At 44.0% G+C, this 26,926-nt stretch overlaps 1 protein-coding gene across 1 annotated transcript in view; it reads left to right on the top strand.

Moving 5' to 3' along the window:
* Pkd1l1 (polycystin 1 like 1, transient receptor potential channel interacting) overlaps positions 1-26,926 on the top strand; it is a 200,447-nt gene that overhangs the window by 48,383 nt on the left and 125,138 nt on the right. The window contains exons 21-31 of the mRNA XM_051164713.1: positions 480-536; positions 6,247-6,456; positions 7,438-7,680; positions 9,502-9,612; positions 9,733-9,887; positions 11,570-11,670; positions 13,570-13,762; positions 19,194-19,277; positions 21,601-21,808; positions 23,497-23,603; positions 24,842-25,058. Of these exons, the coding sequence (XP_051020670.1) occupies positions 480-536; positions 6,247-6,456; positions 7,438-7,680; positions 9,502-9,612; positions 9,733-9,887; positions 11,570-11,670; positions 13,570-13,762; positions 19,194-19,277; positions 21,601-21,808; positions 23,497-23,603; positions 24,842-25,058 (1,686 nt within the window). The remainder of the gene's footprint in view (positions 1-479; positions 537-6,246; positions 6,457-7,437; positions 7,681-9,501; positions 9,613-9,732; positions 9,888-11,569; positions 11,671-13,569; positions 13,763-19,193; positions 19,278-21,600; positions 21,809-23,496; positions 23,604-24,841; positions 25,059-26,926) is intronic.

Here is a 26,926-nt window from a genome sequence, read left to right as displayed (position 1 = left end):
AGAGAACATTCATGGCTACAAAGAGCATACCTGTTTTCACTAGAACTACAAGATACTCTACTGCACCCAATGATTTTCCTCCCTCCCCTTCTTCAAAGTTCTGTTTAGTTCTGTCCCTTGAGTTCAGCGTCTGTTGTGTCAGTGTCCTACTAGGGCCTGGGGAGGCTGGACAGAGGCACACAGGACTAATGCTGGACTAGAAAGGAACTTTGAGACCAAGGTCATGGTCTTGCTACAAAAGAGGCCTCTAGGAAGCCTCTTTATAAAACACACACATGCACGCATGCACGCACGCACACCATTTCTCTCTAAGCAAACTGCATTTGAAATAACATGATCTCTCTCTCTCTCTCTCTCTCTCTCTCTCTCTCTCTCTCTCTCTCTCTCTCTCCTCTCGCTCCTCTCCTCCTCTCTCTCTCTCTCTCTCTCTCTCTCTCTCTCTCTCTCTCTCTTGTTGGTGGCTTGTTTCTGCTGTTTAGGAAGCAATGGTGGATTCTATCCATATATTGAGAGACCTCATAGCCTTCCCGAATAAGGTAAGCGCTATTTCTTTCTCAGTGTGTTTTCTTGGGTTTTGTATAACTATAATGGCCACAATCACGACTTAATAAACATTCGATTTGGAATTATATTTTGACATCGAACTTAGAGACAGGACTTTCTCCTCTGAACAGCGTTATCCACCTCAAGCCATTCCTGAAGACCCTTTTCTTCATCCAGAAATAGCAGTAGAAAAGGGTCGCAAGTGTCCTCCATGGTATGAATTACTTTGTAGGGTGGGCTGGTATTTATTACTAATGCACGGTATTAGAAATCTCTAACATTCCCCAGAACCCTCCAATAGGTGTCTTCACTATGCCATTCTTTGAGAGACAGCAAGAGATCTCACGGGCATCCCGCCTTGCCGCCAGTCAGCATCTCTTACTGCACTGACATCTGTCTTCACACAATCACCAGGAAATAAAATTCCTGGCTCCCAGTGAACATCCTCTCCCCATCTGTGCTCAGGAACCTATCCAGCACCACCCTGTGCAGCTTCGGTCTAGCCTGTGTGACTGATGTTCCTGGCTCTGGTACATGCCCAGGCTAAGTGGCTGGTGCAGGTAGTTCCACCTCCCTCACGCTGCTCTCCAGGGTTTGTCTCCTTGTTCTGATGCTGCTTCCTTTATGCCTCTTATGGATGATTCCCAGGTATGTAAGGCTCTCACTTATTTCTTTAACTCTCCATCTGGCAATGCCACTCCCTCATCCGGCTACTTTCACCTCTAGTCACCTCTCTGCAGTAGAGTATTGAGGTGGCATTGGGCTTGCTGTGTCAGTGCCTGCTCTCTCTCCTGCAGCATTACCAGCACTGAATTTGCATACTTTTGATGCTGAAACTGAATGACTCCCCTTTACTTTTAACCCTACTAGATAGCCCTGCTAGTCTTCTTTCCTTCACAGGACATGCCAGTTGTATGTGTGTGTGCATGTGGAGGGGAGGGAGTACACTTCATGGCTTCGTGGCTCACAGGGTTTTGCTTGGCATCCTGGCTGTCTGGTTGCCTCCTCCCCGTCATGTCAACACAGTCAGTGTTTCAGCAGGGAATCTTCTGGATGGTTCCAGCTGTTTCTCCTGGTGAGCTCCTGTTGCTTAGTAGCCTTAACTCACTGTGATAATATCAGACAGTGCATTCTCTATCCTTGGCTCAACTCGCTCTCTCTCTCTCTCTCTCTCTCTCTCTCTCTCTCTCGTGTTGCAAATCCACCTTGCATTTCCAATTTCAGAGCCACCCATTTCCTCCTGCTTCCTTAGGATAGCACTGCTACCCAGAATCGAGCCAAAATACCCAAGTTAACCTGAGCATCCTTTGTTTTCTGCACCCATCAACTATAAGTGAGCTAGCCCATTCTTCCTCTCACAAAATGTGATTGGAATCTCCCTGTCTCTCCCGTCTCTCCTGCTCCCCCTTAACCCACAAGCTGATCATCTTTCATCCAGGCTGGTATTTATCTAACCATTCTCTGTGCTTCCTTTCTGCCTCCTTGATAACATTTGCCACAAACAGGCATTAGAAGCATTATTGTGGAAAAGCCTGAATCGGTCATTGTCTTTCTCTTGATACCACTCTACAGTTTGGGGTCACATATTCATGTAACATGCAAACATCCTTGCTGTGGCCTGTGAGCTTTTTGTTTTGTTTGGTTTGGTTTGATTTTCTTAGAGACAGGGTTTCTCTGTGTAGCCTTGGCTGTCCTAGACTCACTTTGTAGACCAGGCTGGCCTCAAACTCACAGCAACCTGCCTGCCTCTGCTTCCCGAGTGCTGGGATTAAAGGCGTGCGCCATCACTGCCCAGTGGCCTGTGAGCTTTGACTCCTTCCAACATACACTTTCTCCACCTGGGTCTTTGTCCCTTTCAACTCTTTTGGTTTACCCTGGCCCAGAACTAGGGTAATTGTCGTTGTCCTGCCGTGCTATGCCTTCTGCTCAACAGAGAGCCGAAAATGATTCTTAGAGACTCGGCTTAAGTGTTTCTTCTTCACAGAAGTCACCCTGAACCTTCTCTCCTTGTTGCCTGGGCTCTCTCCTTTGGTGCTTTTTCACTTAGCTGCTGTCTCGTGTATCTCTTCATTTTCTTCTTTCTGTCGCTCGAGTGGAAGTGCCATGACAGCAGAGAGACAGAAGCAGAGTGAGTGAGGGACAACTGGTGACTCTGCCACCTGTTTCCCATCCTTCCTACCAAGCCACATCTTCATCTTGAATGCTGAATACCACTCATGCCAAGTCTGGGGAGGAAGGCCTGGACTCCCTCGACGCACACTCCTCTCCTCTTACAGGTCTGCCTTATAAAACACAACTCGTCCTGTCACCTGCTACTCCAAGACCCCTGATGAGTCCCTAAATACAGACAACATTTAGATTCTCCACACAGTACACAGAGGCCTCACCTGGCCCAGCTCGTTACTTCTGTACCGCCCCTTGCACACCATCTACTCTAGGTTCTGTCACTCCAGACGTTTCTCATGTTCCTGAAGTAGTAAGTTCTCTCTTAGCCTGGAATGTGTTGCTTCTTGTCCTTCAAAAATATTACTTCCTCATCAAAGCTGATTTCAGATGCCATAATCTCCCTGATACCCTCAAGGATCTAATGACAGAGTTCATTTGTCTCCACATAAACTCAGCACTTGAACTGAGATTTGGGGACACATTTGTTTTCTTCTTTTTTTTAAATATATTTTATTAATTTATTCATATTACATCTCAATGGTTATCCCATCCCTTGCATCCTCCCATTCCTCCCTTTCTCCCATTTTCCGTTTCCCGTTACTCCCCTCCCCTATGACTGTGACTGAGCTACTCAGCTATTAAAAACAAGGAATTTCCGAAATTTGTGGACAAATGGATTGAACTAGAAATGATCATAATGAGTGAGTTAACCCAGAAGCAGAAAGACTCACATGGTATATACTCACTTATATCTGGACACTAGCCCAAGGGGCATGTCCCATGAAAGTCTTCCCATCTGTCTTCTAACTCTAGTTCTCCCAGGATACAAGCTGGGGTATGCATGCTGCTATACATACTGAGTATGCTAAAGTAGTGCCAGCTGCTGTAACAAAAGCCCTGGTGTGTGAGTAACTGAACACAGAGAAACTCAATCTCCCCCTCCTTTTCTCTCATGCCTCTCACATCTTCACATAGATGTCTCCCCAACTCGGGAAGAACACAGGTAAGGTATGCCAGTAGTGTCACCCCGGAGGTGACAAGCCTCATTCCATACATTCTCCTCATGAGTGCTGCACACATGGTCTCAGCTGGACCCCAGGACCATACCCCAGGGTATAGAGTTTCTGCCCAGAAATGACCCCCCTCAGAAGGCTCAAGAGGGTGAACGTGGTATAGATCAACCCATCCCTGCCTGCGGTCCTTTTGTGCATCTCTCAGAAATCAGTATGGCTGCCATTTCTGAAGGAACCATGCCTGGTTGTTGTTGTTGTTGTTGTTGTAAAATTGTGTAGTACAAAAATTGGACATAAAACTCCTTATACGTTTGATGACTGAAAGTTCTTTACATTTTACGCTCTCTTTTGACATTAGCTCTGTACATTGCTTAAATGCTCTTCCATGATCTAAGGGGTTGTCTCAATCAGTAAAGTGCTTTTAGAACAAGCATGGAACCAGAGTTTTCATCCCCAGCACCTATGTAAAAGGAAAAACAGAGTAGTGCATACCTGTGACCCCAGATCTAGGGGAGTGGAGACAGGGAGATTCCTGAGCCTTGCTAAACAATTGGAGCCCCAGGTTCAGTAAAAGATCTTACCTCAGAACTAAATGATAGGCAGACAGAGAGACAATTGGAGCCCCAGGTTCAGTAAAAGACCTTACCACAGAAATAAATGATAGATGGACAGATAGATAGATGGAAAGTGACTGAGAGAGACACCTTTCACTGACCATCAGCCCCACTCTCGCCCCCGACACACTTCAAAAAGAATCACTTCTAAACTAGCTTACTTTTACATTTTGGGGAAATTGTCTTTTAAGAGCTATTTCTAAGCCACTGTTCCTTATTGGTTAAATACTTGTTAACTATCAGAAAATAGAACCTACTCTATTTCGCCACATTTCCTTAGCAGTTGCTAGAACCTGTTAAAGGCCAAAGAAGGACATGTTTAATACTAACCTTGTAGGTACTGAATGAGGTTAAATGTGGAAACAGCCGTCCTTCAAACACCATGATAATCCCTGGCACTAGGAGAGGGTCAGGATTCAACAGAAGCTCGGGCAACAGTTTAGTTTGCTCCAATAGACATTAGGAGTTGCTGGTGTACAAAATTATTAAGATAAAACAGTGAGCCGGGTGTGGTGGTGCACACCTTTAATCCCAGCACTCGAGAGGCAGAGGCAGGTGGATAGCTGTGAGTTCGAGGCCAGCGTGGTCTACAAAGCAAGTCCAGGACAGCCAAGGCTACACAGAGAAACCCTGTCTTGAAAAACAAAACAACAAAAAAAGAAAAGAAACAAAGAATGAAAGAAAAATAGAACTGTGGCTCCTTTAACTCTAGCATAGTGAGCACGTTTTCAGAATGAGTCCGTCTCTGTAATCTACAGAGTGAAGTTTTCAGAGATAAAAATGATATCTAAGACTTTTGCATTTAAAAAAGAACTCAAAGAGGGAGACCAAGAACAAATGCTGCCTGGAAGGGGGAACGGCTCATGAGCTCCCATCCTGCCTGAGATCTGTGGACTGCTGATGGCTTCTGGGGAAGGGAGCGTCAGTTTTCTCTTCCAGGTGTGGCCTCTGGAAGGTTGACCACACTCCAATGGATAGCCCTACAGCTGTTAATACTTAAGCAGCACAAATTGGACTGGGAGGAAGCAGGGCAGTGGTGGGTGGATCTCGGATGACACAGGTGAAAGAGCAGCTGGGGGATAGGATTCAAACCCACAGTATCCATACATAAAACTCTCAAAGAATTCATAACTGTACATTAGTGTTTTTAAGTGCTTCAAGTAAAGGAAAGCTATTGAAGGTGGATAAGAGGTGTGTGGTGACACTAGCACGTCCTCTCTGCCTTTATAAGTCTTTGGAAATGTTGCGTAGTGATGCTTTACAAAGAGGCAGAGAAGGAGGGTTTTGCTAGGTAAACAGAGGATGAGGGTACTATAGGTGGTGAAATATGCATGATATTGGGGAAAGCTTTGATTATTGAGAGATGGTAAAAGTTTAATATGGCTTAAGCACAGACTACACATGGATGATGGAGAGAGTAGAAGATACAGAATAATGCTGGGTCATATATGTCAAAGGATTATGACATGTTTTCTTTTGTAAATGCATGATGCATGTCAACTTTTTTTTTTTTTTTTTTTTTTTTTTTTTGAGACAGGGTTTCTCTATGTTATCTTGGCTGTCCTGGACTTGCTTTGTAGACCAGGCTGGCCTCAAATTCACAGCAATCTGCCTGCCTCTGCCTCCCAAGTTCGCCACCACGCCCGGCAAAGCATGCCATCTTAAAGCACAAAGGCTAGGAGGGACCATTTGGTTTTTCTTGGTTGTATTACGGCTGGAGAAGCTGATCATCCCAGAATAGACTGTTGGTGGTAATGTTGTTCGCTCACCTCCTAACGCCAAACATGCACTGGAGTCTGTTGCCTCGACCCCACATTAAATCATTTCAATCCTTAGTAATCGTGAAAGAAGCAAGAGTGAGCATACCTCGTACCAGGGAACATCTGATTCTGTCTCATCTCCCCATGCAGATGAGCTTGCTGAGTGCCACGTGCATCCTCAAATACGCACAGATGTTCCTTGCTCAAGGTCAGGTCTCCAGGGAGTTCCTGGTGAACAAGAAGCTGAGAGTTGAACTTGTCCTTCTTATCTCTGGTGTCTGGGAAGCCACCAAAGACGATGTGTGGGATGAAGACTGTCTGCAAGAAGAAGGCATGAAGATCATCTCTGACGTGTTACTAGTAAGATGTTCTATCCACCCACAGAATTGCAAGCACAGGCCGGGTGGAGCTCAGGAGTAGAACGTGTGCTTGACATGCACAAGACCCTTGCTTCCATCCCCAGCAGATACACACCATGCACACACACACATACACACACACCACACACACACACACACACACACACACACACACCAGCTCCCTTATCACATGTTAGCCTGTATCTGTACCCCTTTACCCAGTGAGAATTAGAGCAAATTTCTGGAGTCGACCTGTGGCTCAGCATTCGGAAATGTTCCTTTGGAATGTTAAGTGTTCTGTGGCAATAGTGTTGTGTGTCCAGTGTTTGTTTTCAGTTGGGATTTGGGGACATTCTTTGTTTTCTGCTGGATGACATGAAGTCACACAAGTGATTGCCTGTACACATTAGCTTTAAAGGGAGCTGCTAAAACACATAGCCATCTATTTCGCCTATTTCTGCTGCAGTGATTTAGAGACACTGTCTTGGCCACTTTGTTTTAATCTTATGAAGTGGCCGATGTTCTGAGGGGGCAGTAAGATAGTGTTAAATGTTTGGCTTTCCTTCCCCTCATCCCCCCGACCCCTGCCTGCCATCCCTTCCACCCAGCTTTGCTGGTTTATTTAACTAATAGCTATCAAAATACTTTGGAAATTATTGAGCAAGTAATACTATACTGATCTGAATCTGGAACTTGTCATTACTGCTCACGTGTACACGTAAAGATGTCTCCCATCTGAACCAGCAGTGTACACACCAACTAACCTCCTAAGGATCTTTAAAAATAATCATGCTGTCAAAACCCTTCTTATGCACTAGGAAGCTCAAAGAAGCTTAGCAATCTTTAAAAACAAACAAATAAAACATCAGTGAAGATGTAGCAAACCAGGAAAAGGCCATTTGTGTTTTCAGTGTTATGTTTTGTATCCATTTGCTCATTTGCCTTGCAAGTCCCCCCCCCTCACCGTGACCTGTATTTGCAGGCCTGTCTCTCCTTGAGCCACCAGCATCAGCTTCACATAAACACTGGGCAGATGGAGTTCTGGACCCGTATCCATCAGAGCCCTCAGAGTTCTATCCAGAATCTGAACTTCATCCGGGTACATTTCCCTGGTGATCTGGCCTTGCACAGTACCGCTCAAGAGGGAACGCAGAGCGCATGCTACGTCAGCCAGCTCATGTTCTTCATGAAGAGCCCGTATCCAGTGAGACGAGCTCCTGGGCAGGTACAGGACTTGGCCTCTACTGCTTCTAACGGTGGCTTCAAATTTTCAGTGACTCTTGTCATGCCAAAAAAAAAAAAAAAAAAGAAAGAAAGAAAGAAAGAAAGAAAGGAGAGTAGGATAGCACACTTGTCCATCATCTTAATTTTAAAAGAGAAGCTGCTTGGAGGTGCTAAAGATCACTTTTGCCATGTCCGAGGTGGCCTCTAGAAAGCTGCTGACAAACTTGGGGGGAGTGGATTTTCCAGAGACAAGACCTAACAGAGAAAGGGAAGACATAAACTAGACCACAAAAGGCACTGTGAGCAAGTCTAAGGGGGAAGGGAATTGCTTCCTTTTACTCAGGAGCTGTTTGTGTGGTGTTCATTCCTGGTTAGGTAGGTGGGCTTCTCACAGTCTTGTTAATTAGAACAACTTCCAGCATAAGTTGTCCTTTCTGATGCTGGCCATTTGAGCTCATTCATTTGGCTCCACGGGCCACTCAGAGTTAAGCTCTGGCTGCTTGCAGAAGATGTCGCAGGTCTCTGAAGTCAGGCTCCCTGATTGTTCTCGTATCGGAATTTCTATTTTTCATTTTGGTCGTTTGTCTTCACAAGCTTCTCCAGAAACATCTTAGCAGACACCTCAGTCTCTGATAAGCGGATTCATCAGTATTCAGCTTGGGGTTTTCTAATCTGAGTCTTCCAGGGACTGTAGGGCCGAAACCTATGGAGGAGTGGTTATGCCTTAGGAAGGTTTCATTGATCCTAAAATCCACGTAGAGTTCAAAGAGAGCAAAGCTTCTGAAGCACCACCAGAGCTTCTCTTCCTCCACACTAACAAGGAGATGTATGCAGGCCAGCTCTGGTTAGGGGCATGGAGTTCAGGGAAGATTACCCAGGTCTCCAAACTTGGGTGTGAGCATCTACTTTCAGAATCCACAAGTGCTCCTGAATCTGTGGATCACATTGGTCATGGAAGGCAGAGAAGTCGTATGCGCTATGCTCTCTATATCCTCTGCCTTCCCACCCAGCTCGGCCCAATGGGCACCGCCTCCTCCTCTTCCTCTTCGTCTTCTTCCTCCTGTTACTCTTCTTCCTCCTCTTCCTCTTCTTCCTCCTCCTTCTCTTCCCCTTCCTCTTCTTCCTCCTGTTACTCCTCCTCCTCCTCTTCCTCTTCTTCCTCCTTTTTCTCTACCTCCTCCTTCTTCTCTTTCTGCTCTTCCTTATCTTCCTTCTTCTTCCTCTTTTATCCTTCTCCCTTTTCTTCTCCTTTGTCTCCTCCTTATAGAGAAAAAAAAAGGACACAGAGTCTCACTTTATAGGCAGAGGAGTCACGAAGACCTCCCTGTCTCGGCATCCCGAGTGCTGACACTAAAGGCTTGCACCAGCATACCCTTCCCAGATATCTCTTTTTATTAGAGCTCTTAACATTTATTTTAAAATTTTAAAACTTTCAAAGTTACCATTTTAGCAAGGGAAGCATACAAGAAGCATTAACACACACACAGACACACACACACACACACACACACACACACACACACACACACTGCTAACCTGCCTTGTCCAACGCATTTTGTTTGATCAGACCTAGAAAGAGTATGGCTGATTGCTTCCTGCTTTTTTTTCTCCCTCTCTTTATTTTTATTTGTTTTTTTTTTTTTTCTTTATGTGTTGACCAAGGGTCTCTCTACATAGCCCAGCTGCCCTGGGACTCACTATGAAGACCAGGCTGGCCTCAGACTCACAGAGATCCATCTGCTTCTTCATCCAGGGAGTGCCTCACCATGCCTTCCTTTCTCTTTTGAGTCAACTGTTGGCTGCGTTTTCTTTGCTCCCCAAGGTGGGCAGTGTCATGAGCCCTCGACTCTATAGCTGCAAGAGCCAGAGACCCATCTTCAGAGGACGACTGGAGACACCAGTGACTGTGGAGTTTGGGGAGGAAGACTGCCTGGTAAAGACAGCTGTCCTGCTGCCTCCACTTTCTTTAGGCTGGTCTGGCTGCTTTGTGATGCACTTTCGTTTCCAAAAACAAATTTGCCTGACTTTTTTTTATTTTTCTTTCCAATGACAGCACAAGAGAAATGCAGCCACGTTTGTGTTGCTTCGGGATGAGGTGAATGTCCACCGGTTCAATGGGCTTTCAGAAAACCCCCAGGAATCTTTACGGATAAGCATCAAATTCTCTAAGCCAGCTACAAGAGCCTTTCCCATCATGCTGTTAGTAAGGTGTGTGAGGGTGGTATCTACAGTGGAAATGAGATGACAACATGATGGAGTGTCCTTAAAGGGTGTGTGTGTGTGTGTGTGTGTGTGTGTGTGTCATTGAAAGAGTGTATAATTCCAGCACTCAGGAGGTAGAGGCAGGCAGATCTCTGTGAGTTCAAAGCCAGCCTGATCTACAGAACGAGTTCCTGGACAGCCAGGGTTACACAGAGAAACACTGTCTCAAAAAAACAAAACAAAACAAGAAAAGGATTTCAAAGGTTGACATTTCAGGCTAGAAAGATGCCTTAGAGATTAAGAGCCCTATCTGCTGTTTTAGAGGTCCTGAGTTCAATTTCCCGGGAACTACATGATGGCTCATAACTATCTATAATGAGATCTGGTGCTCTCTTCTGGTATGCAGGCACACATTCAGGCAGAACATTGTAAACACAATAAATAAATATTTTTTAAGTGTATTAGTTTAAAAAGAAATAATGAGAGTCATTCTCTAAAGAATATATATGTATATATACATATATACATATGTATATATGTATATACGTATATATGGATATAGCTGTTTAGACAATAATTTTCCATACCTTAAAAATTGGATTCCTGCCTGTTAACTAGAATGAGAAACTCCTGAGTTTCAGTGATACTATGCATGTCTTCATTTAGAAGTCTGATAACACCAACAGTACAGGCCTGGGCAAGAATTATTCTATTGCTCCCTCCCTCACTTGATTCTTGGCTCTTTGGTTTTCCCAGGAGAAAATATGTTCAAATTTATATTCCCAATGAGACCTGATATATTAGTCCTTTTTCTCAATGACATTGTATGTGCCAGATTAGATTGGTCTCAGTGGCTTGACTGGGTGGAAAGGCTATTGGAGATTCTTCGCACTCTCAGACTGAAGACACTGCTAGAAGCTACCATAGTGACTGAGTGGCAGGTGCGGAGGGTCAGTAACTTCTGGGAGAAGCAGCCCTGGGCCTTTCTGATGTGTTTGGGCAGATGTTAGCAGTTCCACTGCATCTGCTTGACCAGGTGAGTCCCTCAACTGGCTGGACGGGACTCAGGAGCACAGGTGTGTGTTAGGTCTCCACTGGACAGATAACCCTGCCCACCCCCCCCCCCCCGCACAGCTCACTGTCTTAACTCTGTCTTCCAAGTGAGCTGGGCTGTCAGATGCCTTAAGGTCTCTATTTGCTTCAAGAGTCTGATCTTTTTCTCACTTAATTCTTCAAAGTCACACACAAAAGAGAAGTGCTTGGAACCCCATTTACCTGACTTCTTCGAGCCTCTGCCCTCCACTTGCCGATTCCACCCTTCCTGACAGTACGGCGTAGCATTAGTGCAGATAAGCGTACCCGTGTTCTGTCTAGTTCCTCAGCATACAACTAGGTATTTGTTCTGGTCCCACAAAGAGAGCTAGTTGTTACTGTTGCTTTTTCCTGATGTAGGTTTTGTTTGTTTTGTTACTGTTGTTGGTTTGGTTACAGACATAAGGGATAAAGCATTGTGTGTGTTGAGTGGAGGGTGGTTACTAAGAGACAATATACCAGGGGATACAGCACATTGGTTCTTAGCCCTGATTATCTCCAGCTATCCCTTTCTAGGGCAAAGGATGATTGTTGCAAAGTGCATAAGTAACATTAACAGGAATAGCTGCACCTCACTACACCATGTTTGCCCCTAGGTTCTCTGAGAAAGCCACGCCTTCTGACTTTCTTGTGAAGCGGCTCTACTTCTGGGATGAGCAGACTGTACAAATGTACATTCCTGCTGTTCCATGGAAAGGTCAGTGGCTGCTCAGCTTGAACTCTCATTCTCTTTGTGTTCCTAGGATGTTCTGTGGCCTGTGCATGCCTGGCAGTGCATTCTTTCTTTGTTGCGTCAACTCAAGTCTTCACCACCATGTACAACTTAAGCCATTTTAATGGTCAAATTTATCAGCCTTGTTTTAATTAATATTATATCATTTCCTCCGTTCTTCCTCCCTTCAATTCATCTCATGTTCCTCCTTCCTCCCTCTTCAAGTTATGGCTTTATTTACTTCATTATTGCTGCACACACACATAAATACAAATGCCTAAATATATAAATACAACTGTCTCCGTCCATCTAGTGCTAAGGTATGTGTACATATTTCAAGGCTGACTGCTTGGTCTTACATAACCAATTAGATGGCTCATTCCTGGGGAAGACCAACTCTCTCATTCTGATCATTTTTTAGTTGCCTGTAGTTCTTTGTCTAAATATGGAGTCTGGTGAGACTGTCCCAGTTCCATGTAGCAGGCTCTATTGGTGTTGTCCTTCTTAGGATCTACTTTATGCAGCCATGTTGTTGAAGTATTGTGAGTGAAGCTTCCCCGCCATTTCTAGGAGACATAATCTTACAGTAGATTTCCTGGTAGACTGGTTCTAACGGTCTTCCACCCATTCTTCCACAAGGTTCCTTGAGTCTTAGGTGCAGGAGTTGTGTTGTATATGCATCAATTGGGGCTGGACTCTCCACCATCACTTGTTCACTGCATTTTGACCAGTTGTGGGTTTCTGTTGCAAAGAGAGGTTTCTTCGATGAGGAAAACTCTTAGATTTGGGGCCATTGTGAGAAATCAATGCCTAATATCTGGAGATTTAAGAGACATTATTTACAAGTCAATTAGCACCGACACAATGTACTAATATAGTGCTTTAGCATTTTAGATCTTTGACCAACTATTTATTATTGCATGTAATATAAAGAATGGTCCAATTTAATCCATCTATCCATCTATCCATCTATCTATCTATCTATCTATCTACCTATCTTCCAACCTATCTATTTATTGTGATAATGTATAGTATAAATTTATGGATTATGTGGTTTTTGCACACATGTGGTCAGGGGTACGTGTGTGTGTGTGTGTTCAAAGTCTGCAGAAGACATCTGGTGTCCTGCTCTATTCTCTTGGTTTCTCCATGAACCTGAGACTGCACTGGTGACCAGCAAACCCCAGCGATCATCTTGTCTCTAATCCCCACAGCACTAGAATACAAGCAAATGAATGACCCCATCAAACGTTTTATGCAGGTTCTGGGTATTTGGCCTCCTCACACAGCAAGCACTGTTACCCACTTGCCATCTCCCTATCAATTTCATAGTTTTACAAACAACTCTATCTAGTTGTCTAACAATAGCTAATTGTCACAAAACCATTTATTTTAAAAAATCTCAGAAAAAAAAACATTAAATATGAGGAAAGTTAAGTACTTTTACTTTTAAACATCAAACTTTATCTGAAGGCAACTGGCGAAACCAAGACGACCTCTGTGCTGTCCCCAGCAGCCAAGTGTTTGAGAGTGCCTGATGGTCTGAGAATAAGCAGACATGGCTTGACTGGTAGCTGAGGAGGGGCTTGAACTGGCTCCTTCCTTGCTAAGGTGAGACAACCCCTTCCTTTTGGATGCCAGGAAGGACTTGGAACACACCAGCACTGGGACAGTATGCCTCCCAGGCACTCTGCCATTCACAAATGAAAGTCTGGGTGTGTTTCATTTACTCTAAAGTCGCCAAAGCGGACATGGCCAGAATCTGACGCATCCTTCCCACTTTGTCTCTCTGCCCCCATGAGCCTTTCCATTTGTCCTTGGGATGGAGTATGCCCCCTGCAAAGGTCACATGTTTTAATTGATGTGTTTTCTCCTCTTTTCTAGGAGCCAATGTGGGATATTTGTCCCTATTAGATGCTGATTATGACAAGAGACCTCCAAACAAATATCTTGTTGGGGCAATAAACTACACAGTACATTTCCAGTGGATCCAATGTGTGTTTTGGGACAAGAGAGAGTGGCGATCTGAAGGGCCCTCTCCACAACCAGGAACTTCTCCTGAGAAGGTCAGCTGCAGGTACGAGCACTGCTTGAAGGAAGCCTGGGAGTTTTAACAAATGACCCCTCCTCCCTTTTTTTCTACGTTTGTGTTGATCCCTGAGGCCTTCTGTGAGCAGTGTCCTCTCACAAAAGCTGAGCAGTCTTGATCAATACTAGCCTAACAGAACGCGCCTGCTACATCCGTCTGCATGTCAGGTTTGTGGCTCCCAAGGGAAGGGGCTGGTGTCAGCTGGGGCTCCTGCCTGAGCCACCTGTAATGACTGGCATGTCGCAGGTAGTTGGTGCCCACTGAGAAATGAGTCAGCAGGAGAGTGGCATATGAGTCCAGCAGACACCTTACTACAAACGTGCTGGCATCCTGTGACTGTGTACACTGTAGTCAGGCAGGTGGATTTTCTGCTGTTACAGTCCCTGTCATACCATCCCCTTGTGTGCTGAGGAATTCCCCACCCAAGGGCATGGTTTGAAAATTAACTTCACTTGGACAGAGACGTCTCTGCATGGACACAGAGCCTTCATGGTCGTTTCAGGATATCCGGGTCACATCACTAAAGGGAACATTATTTATCACCTAGGCATAGACTTAACCAATCTTACCATCAATTAGTCCATTCATTTGTGCTGCCCTTACCTTCTCCACGGAGTAGAGATTCAATAATTATTAGTGCAGAAGCAGTCTTCTCCTTCTCAAGAACAATTAAGGCACAAGGAGTCAACCATATTCGAATTGTATTACTTGGGTGATATTTTCAGCCATCTGTTACTTATGGTGTGTGGGGTAGTTTTCATTCATTTAAAAGGCATTTGATCAAAATAATCCCACATTACCCCCTCTTATTCACCTCTCACTCCTGGTTCCCCTCCTACTTCCCCATCATTTGTTTGTTTGTATGTAAGAGAGTTTTGTTTTTTGTTTTTTTGTTTTTTTAGTTAAAAATGTACACAATATGTTCTGATTGGGACTTCTCCTTTCCATCCCCTCCCAGACCCTCCCCCACCTTCCGCCCATCCAGTTCCACACCTTCTCTCTAGTTCTCTTTATACAATAAACACACACATAGAAAATCAAACAAACCAGAAAAAAAAAACCAGCAAAAATGCACACACACATATACACACACATGTGCGTGCACACGCGCGCACACACACACACACAATTGAAAACCATATCATACACACAAAAGATCACTGAAATTTTTAAAAATGCCCAAATAAAGACAACAAAATATACAAAAATACAACTGAGTTCAAACACCTAAGTGTAGTTTATATACCCAGTGAAACCTCATTGGAAAAAAAAAAAACCCAGATTTTTCCTTTGCAAGTGGTTATCAGCTAAGGCAGCATCTTGGTTAGGGAAGGTACAGTGTCCACTTACCCTCTCAGCCCTGGGATCTCCTTTTGGCTTGAACCTCTGTAAATCCTGTGCATGTTCATATGAGCATCTGTGAATTCATATTTGCATCAGTCGTCTTGTGTCTGGAAGACAGTGTTTCCTTGGAGTTTTATGCAAGCAGACACATGATTGCAATGGTCATGTCATGTCCAGAACATGGCATTTCAGAGTGTTCCTAGGTATTGTATGGTTCATCTCCATTGTCACAATGTTTCTTGGGCCCTAAAGGAGGTTGTGTAGATGTCCTGTTTAGGGCTGAGCACCCAACAGTCACTTCTGACATTTTGATGAGTTCTGAGCTTCTGCACTCACACACGCATTGCCTTAACTCACTGCAAACACATGCTTCTCTGCCCAGTGTTGAAACAACACTAATCTATGTCTATAAACATGTATATTTAGAAGGCAGTTTGATAACTCCCCCCAGCAAAATATCAGTATCACATTCCTCTCTAGGGTCTGTAAAGTCCCTAGACATAGGCTTATTACCAGCTTTACCATACCAGTATGTGTTCCCTACAATGAAGAAAGCCTCAAATCCAATCAGAAGGTGGTTACCCCTAAAGCAGTCCTACCATCATTGCATCAGTGGGTATGTATTATCCAGCAGCTCAGCAGTAGATGGTGCAGGGTCCACAGCTGGAAAGATTACTAATGACTTTACACCCCTAGTACTGTGAATGCTAGTCAGCAGGGAGGAAGCTTCCAGGTTCTCTGTATATTTTAACTGTATAGTGTCTTCAGCAGTAGGTTTTGATCATATAATTCTGACATGTAACCAAGAGCAATGGTAATAGTCTGTATTGTTTTGGGAACTTCTGGCGGATCCCTGGCCATAGGGATGTGTGCCACACTTGGCACTTCCAGAAACAGCATCCTCGCTTCAAACTATTTTTTACTATTATTATTATTACATCTTTAGTTTACAAAGTAATAAATTTCCATTTCCTTTTTTAAGTTCTTATTTTTTGGTTGGCCCAACCCTTACCTTTCCTCATATTCTCACCTCCCCGTTGGAACTATTTCTCCCCTACTGCCCTTCCCAATGCTCATGTGGTTTATTGTCCCTTCCGGGACCTTTCCTGCGGTCACCTCTCATGTTCCTCTCTTGCTTCCTGGTCTCTACAGGCACCTACTCCAGCTGAACATGGGAATCTAAAAATTTAAACCTAGAATCCATACATGAAAGAAAACAAGACATCTGTCTTTTGGGGACTGGTTTACCACATGCATATAACATTTTCCAGTTCCACCCATTTCCGTGCAAATTTCTTTTCTTTTCTTTCTATTCTTCTCTCTCTCTCTCTCTCTTTCTCTCTCTCTCTCTCTCTCTCTCTCTCTCTCTCTCTCTCTCTGTGTGTGTGTGTGTGTGTGTGTGTGTGTGTGTGTACTGAATAGAATCCATCCTGTTCGTGTACCATATTTTCATTATCCATTCATCAAGTGATAGACGTTTCCGTTTCCTGGCTATTGTGAGTAAAGCTGCAATGTGCATGGATATTGCAGACTTCTCTGTCATAGTCTATAGACACTTTATGTCTGTTCCTAGAGTGCTATGGCTGGGTCATGTGGTAATTCTGCTTTTAGCTTTTTGAGATCTCTCTACACTGATTTCCAGAGTAACTGTACCCACTCCTATTCCTACCAATGGTGAATAAGGGTTTCCTCTTCCCCACAGCCTCGCCAGCACTTATTGTCATTTGATTTCTTTCTTTCTTTTTTGTTGTTGGTTTTTGTTTGTTTATTTGTTTTGGTTTGGTTTGGTTTGGTGTTTGAGACAGTGTTTCTCTGTGTAGCCTTGGTTGTCCTGGACTCTCTGTGTAGACCAAGCTGGCCGAGGACTCACAGAAATCCACCAGCCTCTGCTTCCCCAAATGTCATTTGATTTCTTCATAGCAGCCATTCTGACTGGGGGAGATAGAACTCAAAGTAGTTTTCATTTGCAATTCCCTGATGGCTAAGGAGGGCGAACACTCACTGTTCTCAATGCTCATTTGCATTTCTTCTTTTGAAAAGTATCTGTTTGGATCCATAGCCCATTTTTATCACTTTTTTTTTGTCTTCTTAATATTTAGATTTTTTTTGTTCTTTGCATTATCTAGATATTTTTTAATCTACCTAACCTTTGTTTTCTCATTTTGTCTTTTATTGTAAGTAGATTCTTTTCACATACAATATATCCTGATTATAGTTGCCCCTGTCTCTACTCCTCTCGTTCTTCCCCTTTCTCCAGATCCAGTCCTTTTCACTTTCCTACTAGAGAAGCACGGGTTTCTAAGAGATAGCAGCCAAACATGACAAAGTAAGATATAAAAGGATGAGGCAAAAAGTGTCATACTGAAGTTGGAAACAGCAACCCAACAGGTGGAGAAGAGTCCCAAGAGCAGGCACAGGAGTCAGAGACCCAGTCATTTTCGTGATCAAGAGTCCCATAAAATATTATCTAACTGCTAATCCATGCTAGATGACAGTTGGCGAAGATTTCTCTACCCTATAGGCTGCCTCATGAATTAGCTGATAGTTTCATTTGCTGTACAGCCTTTTAACTTCATGAGATTCCCTTTGTCAGTTGTTGTTCTGATTTCCTGAGAGACTGGAATCCCATTTAGAAAGCCCTTACATTTGCCCATATCTTGTAGAATACCCTCTAGTGAAAGACTAGGCAGGCTACCAAGATGAGACTTGATAGGCTGTGACCATCTGGTGGGGGAGGAGGTCCCCTTCTGTCACCGACCTAGGGGAGGGGAATAGGGTGAAAGAGGGAGTGAGGGAGGAATGGGAAGAGACAAGCAAGGGGATAAAAATTGAGAGGTAATCTGAATAAATTAATAAAAAATAACTAGAAAAAAATCAAATGTGGAACTTAGATTTAGAGTAGAAAGGAGATTTTCTAGAGGGAGGAAAAGATCCAAAGGAAGGTGAGAGCAAAGTACAATGTCATAAAGAAACCCTAATAGTTTGTATGCATACAAAAATAACAAAAACAAAGCTATTAAGATATATTATTATGTGCTATGGTAAGATCAGAAAAAGAAAATAAATAAAAAAAAACAAAAACAATAACAACAACAACATAAGAATACCCTCTAGCTTTTCCTCCACTGGTTTCAGACTCTCATGTTGTACATTTAAATCTTTAATCCACTTGGAGCTGAGTTTCCATGAAGGGAGAGAGATAAGAACCTAGTTTCATTTTTCTACCTGCAGGTACTTGGTTTTTCCAGCACTATTTATTGAAGGTGCCGTTTTTGTTTTTGTTTTTTTCCTTCAATGTACATTTTGGTTTGTATCCTTGTCAAAAATCAGCTGGCTGAAGTTTTATGGACTTATATCTAGATTCTCTATTTCAACCCATTGGTCTCCACGGTGTGTGTGTGTGTGTGTGTGCGTGTGTGTGTGTGTGTGTGTACACATGTGCCAACGCCATGCTGTTTTCATTACTATGGCTTTGCAGTAGCCTTTTACAATAATGTGGTGCCATGGGAAGTTACTGGTTATGTTTCAGCGTTCCAGCATTATTTGCTGTTAAATTATACATGGAAACAATCCTTTGTTCTCTACGACATAGTAATTCCTTCCCCACGAGCCAGGGGCACAAAGGAAGAAAATGCAGAAACCATTTTCTGGACGATAAAGAGGAGGCAATTTAATGTCTTACGAAAATAGCATTCCCAGTAGCCGTCCAGGCAGGCTTAGCAATGCTGGGAAACCTGTAAGGCCAGGACAGTGCTTAAGCAAACAAAGGTCAGTCCACAATGAGACTCCAACCTTAGTCTCAGGAAGGGTTGTGCTGTTGCGGCTCTGCCTGTAGGTGGCAGTGTACCTTGGTGCCTGACGTTTCAGGACAGTCCCTGGGGGGGAGCTGACTCCTAATAGCCAGACTTGAGCTCTGTCTGAGAGTCACACATGAAGACATGGCAAACTGGGCTGCATTAGAACATCAGAATGACTGGCGCTTCTTTTTTTTTTTTTTTTCCTGACTTCTCACTGTCCCGTCACACACATCTGTACCTACCCCACATTTGACATTCTGATCTGTTTCCCCTTCTAGCTACCATCGCCTTGCGCCTTTCTCTGTCCTAAGAAGAAAGCTGGATGCCACCTTGGAAGTGAGCAGCGTTTCTGAGTTTCAGAGGTGAGTTTCCTTCTCCAGAGCAGAGCTTCATTTCATGGTTCTGGGAACTGCTTAAGAGATGCCGACACTCCCTGAAGCTTACACTTAGCACTTAGGTAATGCATCTGATTTCTGGAGCACAGATATTAGGGCCATTTTTCTTACATGCTATATTAGTGTTTGTACTTTACATCCACTGGCAGAAGCATTGTGAACAACAGGAAGCCTGTGACTTTCTTTCTTTTAAGTTCAGCTATATTTCAGTTTAAGCTGGGTCAATTAGTACCAATTTAATTAATATCTACAGCAATGAAAAGTAACGAACTCCACCCCCAACAATTTGCTTGTCTTAGTTTAAACGAACTATCTTAGTCTCATTTCCAATAACAACCTCTACCTGATTTTAAATGATAAGTTTAAAACTTATCCCATGTGAGAGGCTCAGGAGATGGCTCAGAGGTTATGAGTACTGACTGCTCCTCCAGAGGTCCTGAGTTCAAGTCCCAGCAACCACACAGTGGCTCACAACCATCTATAATGTGATCTGAGGCCCTCTTATGTCCTGTAGGTGTACATGCAGGCAGAGCACTGTATACAGAAGTAATAAAAATTTTTTAAGTTACCATGTGTTCATAGCCACTGTTTCATAATAAACAATCATTTTTAGAGCTTGGGAAATGAGAGAACTGAGAGCAAGGCGCTTTGAATACCTTTTGCACTCACATTGGTAGGCTAGGAAACTGTGCTTCCCTTATTGCATGGTACCTTGTAGATTAGTTGGTGGGCCTGATAGGCAGTGTCTTAGTTAGGGGTTTTATTGATGTGAAGAGACACCATGACCATGGCAACTCTTATAGTGGAAAATATTTAATAGGTGCGGACTAATAATAGTTCAGAGGTTTAGTCCATTATCATCGTGGCGGGAAGCATGGTGGCACGCAGGCAGACATGGTGCTGGAGATGGAGCTGAGACTTCTACATCCAGGTTGGCAGACAGCAGAAAGAGAGAGTGCCCCTGGGCCTGTCTTGAGCATTTGAAACCTCAAACCCCCTCCCCAGTGACACACTTACTCCAACAAGGCCACACCTCCTAATAGGAAGTACTATTCCTTATGAACCTATGGGAATCATTTTCATTCAAACCGCTACAGGTAGCAAGTAAATCATTAGTTACTAACAACTGATGCTACACTGGGGAAGGTTTCCAGCCAGCCAGTTCTCAGGGCTTGGAGTACGGTAGTTCCAGTCCTGGCTTCCGCAATATGTTTTGTGGTTAAATAAGGAGGGGTAGGGCAATAGGGCCTACTACAGACAGAAAGTGGTACCCAAAGTCACCCAGAAGCACTGGTGGCATCTGAGAGGATTCAGGAAGTAATAGAGAAATGAGGATGGCCTGAATCCAGGACCCTGTGAGTTCACAGAGTGTGACTGGGAGCAAGTGTGACCCGGTTCTGTTTCTGGTCTGGAAGAAGAAGGGCCATCAGGGACCAGGAGCATACCCCAGTCCTTAGATGGAGTCAGAATAACGAGGCAGGAAGCTGGGAAGGTCGCCTTCCCATACAGCACGGGCCCTCTGCAATGTTATCAAATACCCATAAAGCTCAATCCAGGGATGTTAAGGTCCCAGCTGTAGGGGACTTTACGTGGGTGATTCTCCATGGGGTCTACAGCAAGTTGGGGTCTGGGTGCTTGCTCTCCAAGGCAGATCTGCTACATCAGTAGCAGCAGGGACCATGTAAGGATAAGCTGCAGGTAGCCAGTAAGAAGCCTCCCTCACAGGGTCAGGGGTATGTATAAGAGGCACACTAGAGCATCTCGGGGTTTCATGTCTGGTCTGCTAGGAGGCAGCAGAAGGAGCACCAAATGGCACATCTGTATTATGAAGAATGTCTCTCCTATTTCTTTCTTTGCTTTTCCTCTTCCATTGTTTGTTTACATTCACACTTGGGATTAAACCCAGAACCTCACACATGCTAGGCCAGTACTCTACCACTGAGCCCATAGCCCCGCCCTGGCTTTTTTTTTTTTTTTTTCTTTTTCTTTCTTTCTTTCTTTTTTTTTTTTTTTTCTACTTTCCCAGTGGAAGTTCCTTGGACCTGGGAAGGTGCAGCTTTCTGTCACCCTAGCTGGATTGTCATGGCCCCTTTGGGGCTTCAGGGTGCCCGGCACTAGCCGCAGGCAACTCTGCTCTTTCAGCATCTCTTTCCACACAACCAGTGTGAGGTGTTGGGAAAACACTTCCATGAAGACCGACGCGAGCTTGTGAATTCATGGAGAGCCTATACGTCTTCTTCATGCCAGCTCCTGTGAGGGATTCCCTTAATTTCTCTTCCTTTGCTTACAGGCTCCCTCACAACCTGCTTCCCAGCATTTTCAGTGTGTTTTTCTTGGTCCTTTATGGATTTTTGGTGACTAAAAGCAGATGTGTAGATTGTCATAAGAAAAGGAAACCTGGTTGTATTTTTCTGGAAGAAGACATCTCACCCGGCCACCAGCTGTATGCAGTCATCACTGACACTGGCTTCCGCTCACCAGCCAAATTGACCTCAAAGGTAACACAAGCTCCTAGCAAAGCCTTTAGTGAAGTCTGAGAGCGTGGGTGGCCTGATAGGCACAAGAAGTGACAAGGAGATGGTCTGGCTGTCCTGTCAATCTCCTGTGACCACTGTCCATTGTAATCTTGGGTATGATGGTTATCTACCTCCCTCCCCCCATCATCCTGCATACTCGTAAGAGCAAAGGCCAGGATCCTCACCTCCTTCTTCCTTTCGGCCTTCACTGTGAACAACAGCTTCAGAGATGGTTCTGTTCTGAATGGGTCTCTGGATCTTGAGAATTGTGCTGTACACCTAGAAGTTAACAATGAATGTGTGGCCCACCCAGAGAAGGAGCTAGAGAAAAAGAAGTTCCTAGACTAGCCTAGGACTAAGTGGGAATGGGGCAGGGTTATTTTTTCTTTTCTTTTCTTTCTTTTTTCAAGGACAATGATAGCTCCCAGACACTTTTTTTTTCTGGCCTATAAGATCTTGAAACACACCTGAGTCACTTCTGTGATATGCAAGGAAAAAAAGGGGGTGGTTTTATTGCTTTGTTGTTGTTGTTGTTGTTGTTGTTGTTGTTTTGCTGAGGTATTTGTTTGTTGATATAGAATGTCACTATATAACCCTAGCTGGCCTGGAACTTGCTATGCAGACCAGGCTGGCCTCAAACTCAGAAATATACCTGTCTCTTCTTCGAAAGTGCTGGGGTTAAAGGCATGTCACCACACCCAGCCACCACATTATCCATTTTACAGGGGGAAGTAGGGGAACTAAGACAGAAAGAGAATAAAGCTAATAAAATCAACTATAATTTCAGAAAGATGTCCCATGGAACAGGAATTATTGATTTTTAAAGTTCATATGGAAGGGAACGCTAGCTCACAGGAGGCTAAGAATAGCCCTAACAGTCTGGAAGAGAACAGGGGTGACTCCTCCAGAAAGCCAGGCAAGAACCATCGACCATCACAGGGTAGTGACTTACAGAGTTGGCCAATAGACTTACACGATAGCTAGACACCCAGAAATGACCCAGGTGTGTCAGGGTATTATAAACCAAGGAGGATGGCCAGGAAAATGTCTCAGAGCAGTTACATTCCTTGTAAAAGAAAGCAATATAAAATCTTGAATTGACATTAGATAAACACACAAATACACACTTCCAGAAGTCTGGAAGCAGAAAGATACTTTTTAAAAACCTAGTAACTACCCAAAGAAATAATTACTTTGGACTAGGACAGGATTTCAAAGACAAGAGATTAATATTTTTTAATGAAAGATTAAAATTATAACACAGCAAAGCTGAAGATTTCTGTGTGACAGACACTAGGAAGAGGGACAAGCATAGGCTACTGTGCTTCCCCAGAGTGTCCCTTGTGGGCATGACATCCCACCCATCAGCCCTGACACCACTCTGGTGTCCTGAGGCCTCCTCCAGTGTCCCACCAACATGCCCAAAGGTAGAAGATGCTGCCCTCCATGGAGGTCTCCTGCCCTGCTGAGGAAGACAACAGTGGAAGGTTCTCACAGGTGATCCCACTATTCCAGAAAGTTTGTGAAGAACTAGCTTGTTTGAGGAGACTCTACACTGAAGGATATCAGCCCTGGTCAGTGAGGGCTCTGCAAACTGTGCAGGCAGGCCCCATAGCCCCCCCCACTCCCCGCCAATGACATATATTCAGCTCTCATGTCTGTGTTTGAAGGTTTTCCTTGTTTTGTGTGGTGAAAATGGACTCTCAGAAACCAAAGAACTCTGCTGTCCAGAGAAGCCCTTATTTGGAAGGAATTCCAGGCACACCTTTATCATGAGGTATTCCTGCCTACTCTAACCACATGCTTCGGGAAAGGGGCCGGTCAGAATGGAGTATCTCAGAGATGCTGCGTAGAGATCACTGGCTTTCTGAACATCATGCCTACATTCAATCTTGATGGTGAAGCCTAGAAAAAGAGTAATGATCACTGGCTCGCAGACTTGAAATCTTAAGAAGGTCTTGTTTTTCTTTTTCTTTCTTTTTTTTTTTTTTTAAAGGCAGGTTCTCACTATGTAGCCACAGCAGGTCTGACATTCTCTATTTAGACCAGGCTGGCCTTGAACTTGCAACTAATCTGCTTCTCCTGCCTGGGGGCTGGAATTAAAAGCCTACCTAACATATGAAATATTTCTATTCTTCGGTATAGGCTAATATGGATTGTTTACCAGTGGGAGAAGGGGAAGGGAAGTGAAAGCAGGAAAAAAATAGTAGAGGCTTACTAAGTCTCTGTATTAGGATAAGTGGGCTTTTTTTTTTTTTAATGTCACAAAACTTGATTAAATTACTTAATGCCATCTGCATGGTATCACGAAGGCCGAGAGTCAGAGAAGAGAGATGATTTATCAACGTAGAAGTTAAGCACCTGACATTCTTAGAAAACACAAAAACACTGGTCATTTTTCTCTTCCTGTCTCTACTTATTATAATTTACTTTAAAATATTGATTATAACTTATTTACAATAAATTTTGCTTATATAAAATTTCTCACTTTGGAGCATGTTCGTATAAAGACCATAAAGGTTCATTCCAAACACAGGCACAGATGGAGAGCTAAGTGACTTGGATTGAGGACATCATCGCCGGTCCCTTTTCAGGAGATGTGGTCCCCCATCAGCAGGGAGCACTGCACCCTGGACCTGCTTGGCTGTTCTTTGACATCTAAACCTAAGATAAAGCATGAGTTACTAATGAGGCGAGGCATGAGATTATCCGCCAGTGGTGATGAAGTAGAATTGCTCTAACAACCCAGTGCAATGAAACTTCAAGATTTGGGATTGTCCATTCCTAGGATTTTCCATTGTCGTTTTTTATCTGTGCTTGATAACGGAAACCATGATAAGTAAACTGATGATAAAAGGGGGCATTAAAGTGGATCCTGAAGGCCTGTGTGCCCTCACCAGTCACAGGGCTAATTGGAACCCACTGTCCCTAAGGAATGGTCATGGGTCAGAATCGGTGAGGTTTTTACAGGCACTGAAGATACATGGCTGGTATGACATTTCTTTGTGTCACTAGCACCCCTAAGCAACTGGGTCCGCTCCAGAAGGTCCACCTCTGGCACGACAGTAGTGGGACTTCCCCAAGCTGGTTCATCAGCCACGTGATGGTGAAGGACTTGCGCTCAGGACACGCTTGGTTTTTCCCTGCTCAGTGCTGGCTGGCTGTGAGCGCAGGTGATGGCCGTGTTCAGCGAGAGCTCTTCTGCCTGAGCCGGGGTCTCGGTTTCTGGAAGGTAGGCCCCATGCAGGTGACCTGTGACATACCAGAATGGCTGGTATTACTTGGGACCCACTTCTTCTCTTTTTAAAGTTGTGACTTGAACTTTTCAAAAGTTAAGTTGTTAACTGTCAAGGTGCTCATGTTGTGTGGCTTCTGGAGAGAACGCGAACAAAAGTCTAGTCGCCCAGAGGGGGACCGACAACACACCAAAGAAATAACTCCATCTGAGTCTATATTGGCTAGCCAATCAGTTTATCAGTTACTTGTAAGGGGGTGGGTGTCTCCACAGAAGCCACCTCATCACTAAGAAACTGACCCCAGCGTGGGTGGTGACTCCTAGCCTGGCATCCCTGTAGCTCCTCACTGCTTGAAGGCAGCCCCACCAGTAAATCCTCTCCATAGCAATTGCTTTTCTAACCTTGGAGAGGATATTTATGATGCTCTTGTTTGTGAGCTCCCAGTGTCTTAGCATCACCCTTCTCCTCCAGGAGGGGACATGTCAGGTCGCAGGAGATGGCTGCAGAGTACCACAGCCCCAAGATGCTTGAATCAGCTGGGCTAAAGCTTGCACTAAAGCTTTGGCCACCTAGCGATCTTTACAGTAATGCAGTTCTTTTTTGATCTGCATCAACAACAAATTTCTAGAACTTCTATCCAAGAGGTCCAAATTAAAGATTTGTTGTTAACTCATCTGCCATAAACAAGTGCACTGTCAGAGAATACAGACATGTCCATGACTGCAATGTTAGATCATAAATAACTGCCCATAGGTGACAAAATTACCTATGATCTCACAGACCAAATAGCAAGTTTAGTTTTCTGAATATTGCCATTTACTCCCTGTTGATAGGCACTGGCCCATTTGCAAACATTCACACTTTATATTCAATGTTTTAGAATAAATCTCTCCCTGACTTTTCTTTAAATAACTTAAAAGGCCATGCAGTAGTCCACTGTGTGCTGCTATTTGCTGAGGCTACCTATTATAAGGCCACAAGTTACCCTCATTTATTTCCATGACAGCAAATGCCACAAGAGACACTTCTTTGAGACATGTGTTTCTGAAGAAAGATTTCTTTCTTTCTTTTTTTTTTTTAAATGTTCACAACATTTTTATTTATTTGCTTTGTGCCCATGTATGTGTGCATGCCACAGTAAACATGTACAGGTTAGAGAACAATTTAGAGGAATTGGTTCTGTGTTTCTACCATGTGGGTCCTGGGGGTTGGACTCAGGTCCCCAGGCTAAACAGCAAGCATTTTTACCCTCTGAGCTGTCTTGTCAACCTGACATCTCCTGGACACTGGCTCTTACTCTTTCCATTGTTACTGTGGTGAGCACCTAGCCTTGCCAAGTTAGCACAAAACATGGCCAATATGAATTTGAAACAATAATTTCCAAACAGCCATGGTGCATAGAAAATTTTCAGCACTTTAAATAGAGGCCCACCACTGGGCACGGTAGCACACACCTTTAATCCCAGCACTTGGGAGGCAGAGGCAGGTGAATCGCTGTGAGTTCAAGGCCAGCCCGGTCTACAAAGTGAGTCTAGGATAGCCAGGGCTACACAGAGAAATCCTGTCTCAACAAAAACAAAAACAAAAACAAACAAACAAACAAAAAAACAAGAAATAAATAAAGGTCCTGCTTAGCTGCGGCAACCTTTGGGTAGTAATCTCCACAGCTGCTTCTCCAGCTGTTGTGCTTGAGAACCTTGGGTAAGAAACCTACCTGCACTGATTTAGTCATCTGTGAGCCCACATGGCTGGGTCCCTGGAATCAGGGATCACCTGGGAATTTACATGCAGACGATCTCTCCTCGGTCTATTAAAAAACCTGCTTCGAGGTATTTGCTGATTATCCTGATTGTATACATTAATA

This window comes from Acomys russatus, chromosome 22 (genome assembly GCF_903995435.1).
Source record: "Acomys russatus chromosome 22, mAcoRus1.1, whole genome shotgun sequence".
NCBI classification, from domain to species: Eukaryota; Metazoa; Chordata; class Mammalia; order Rodentia; family Muridae; genus Acomys; species Acomys russatus.
The sequence above is the reverse complement of the archived record's forward strand: the minus strand, read 5'-3'. Positions and strand labels throughout refer to the sequence as shown.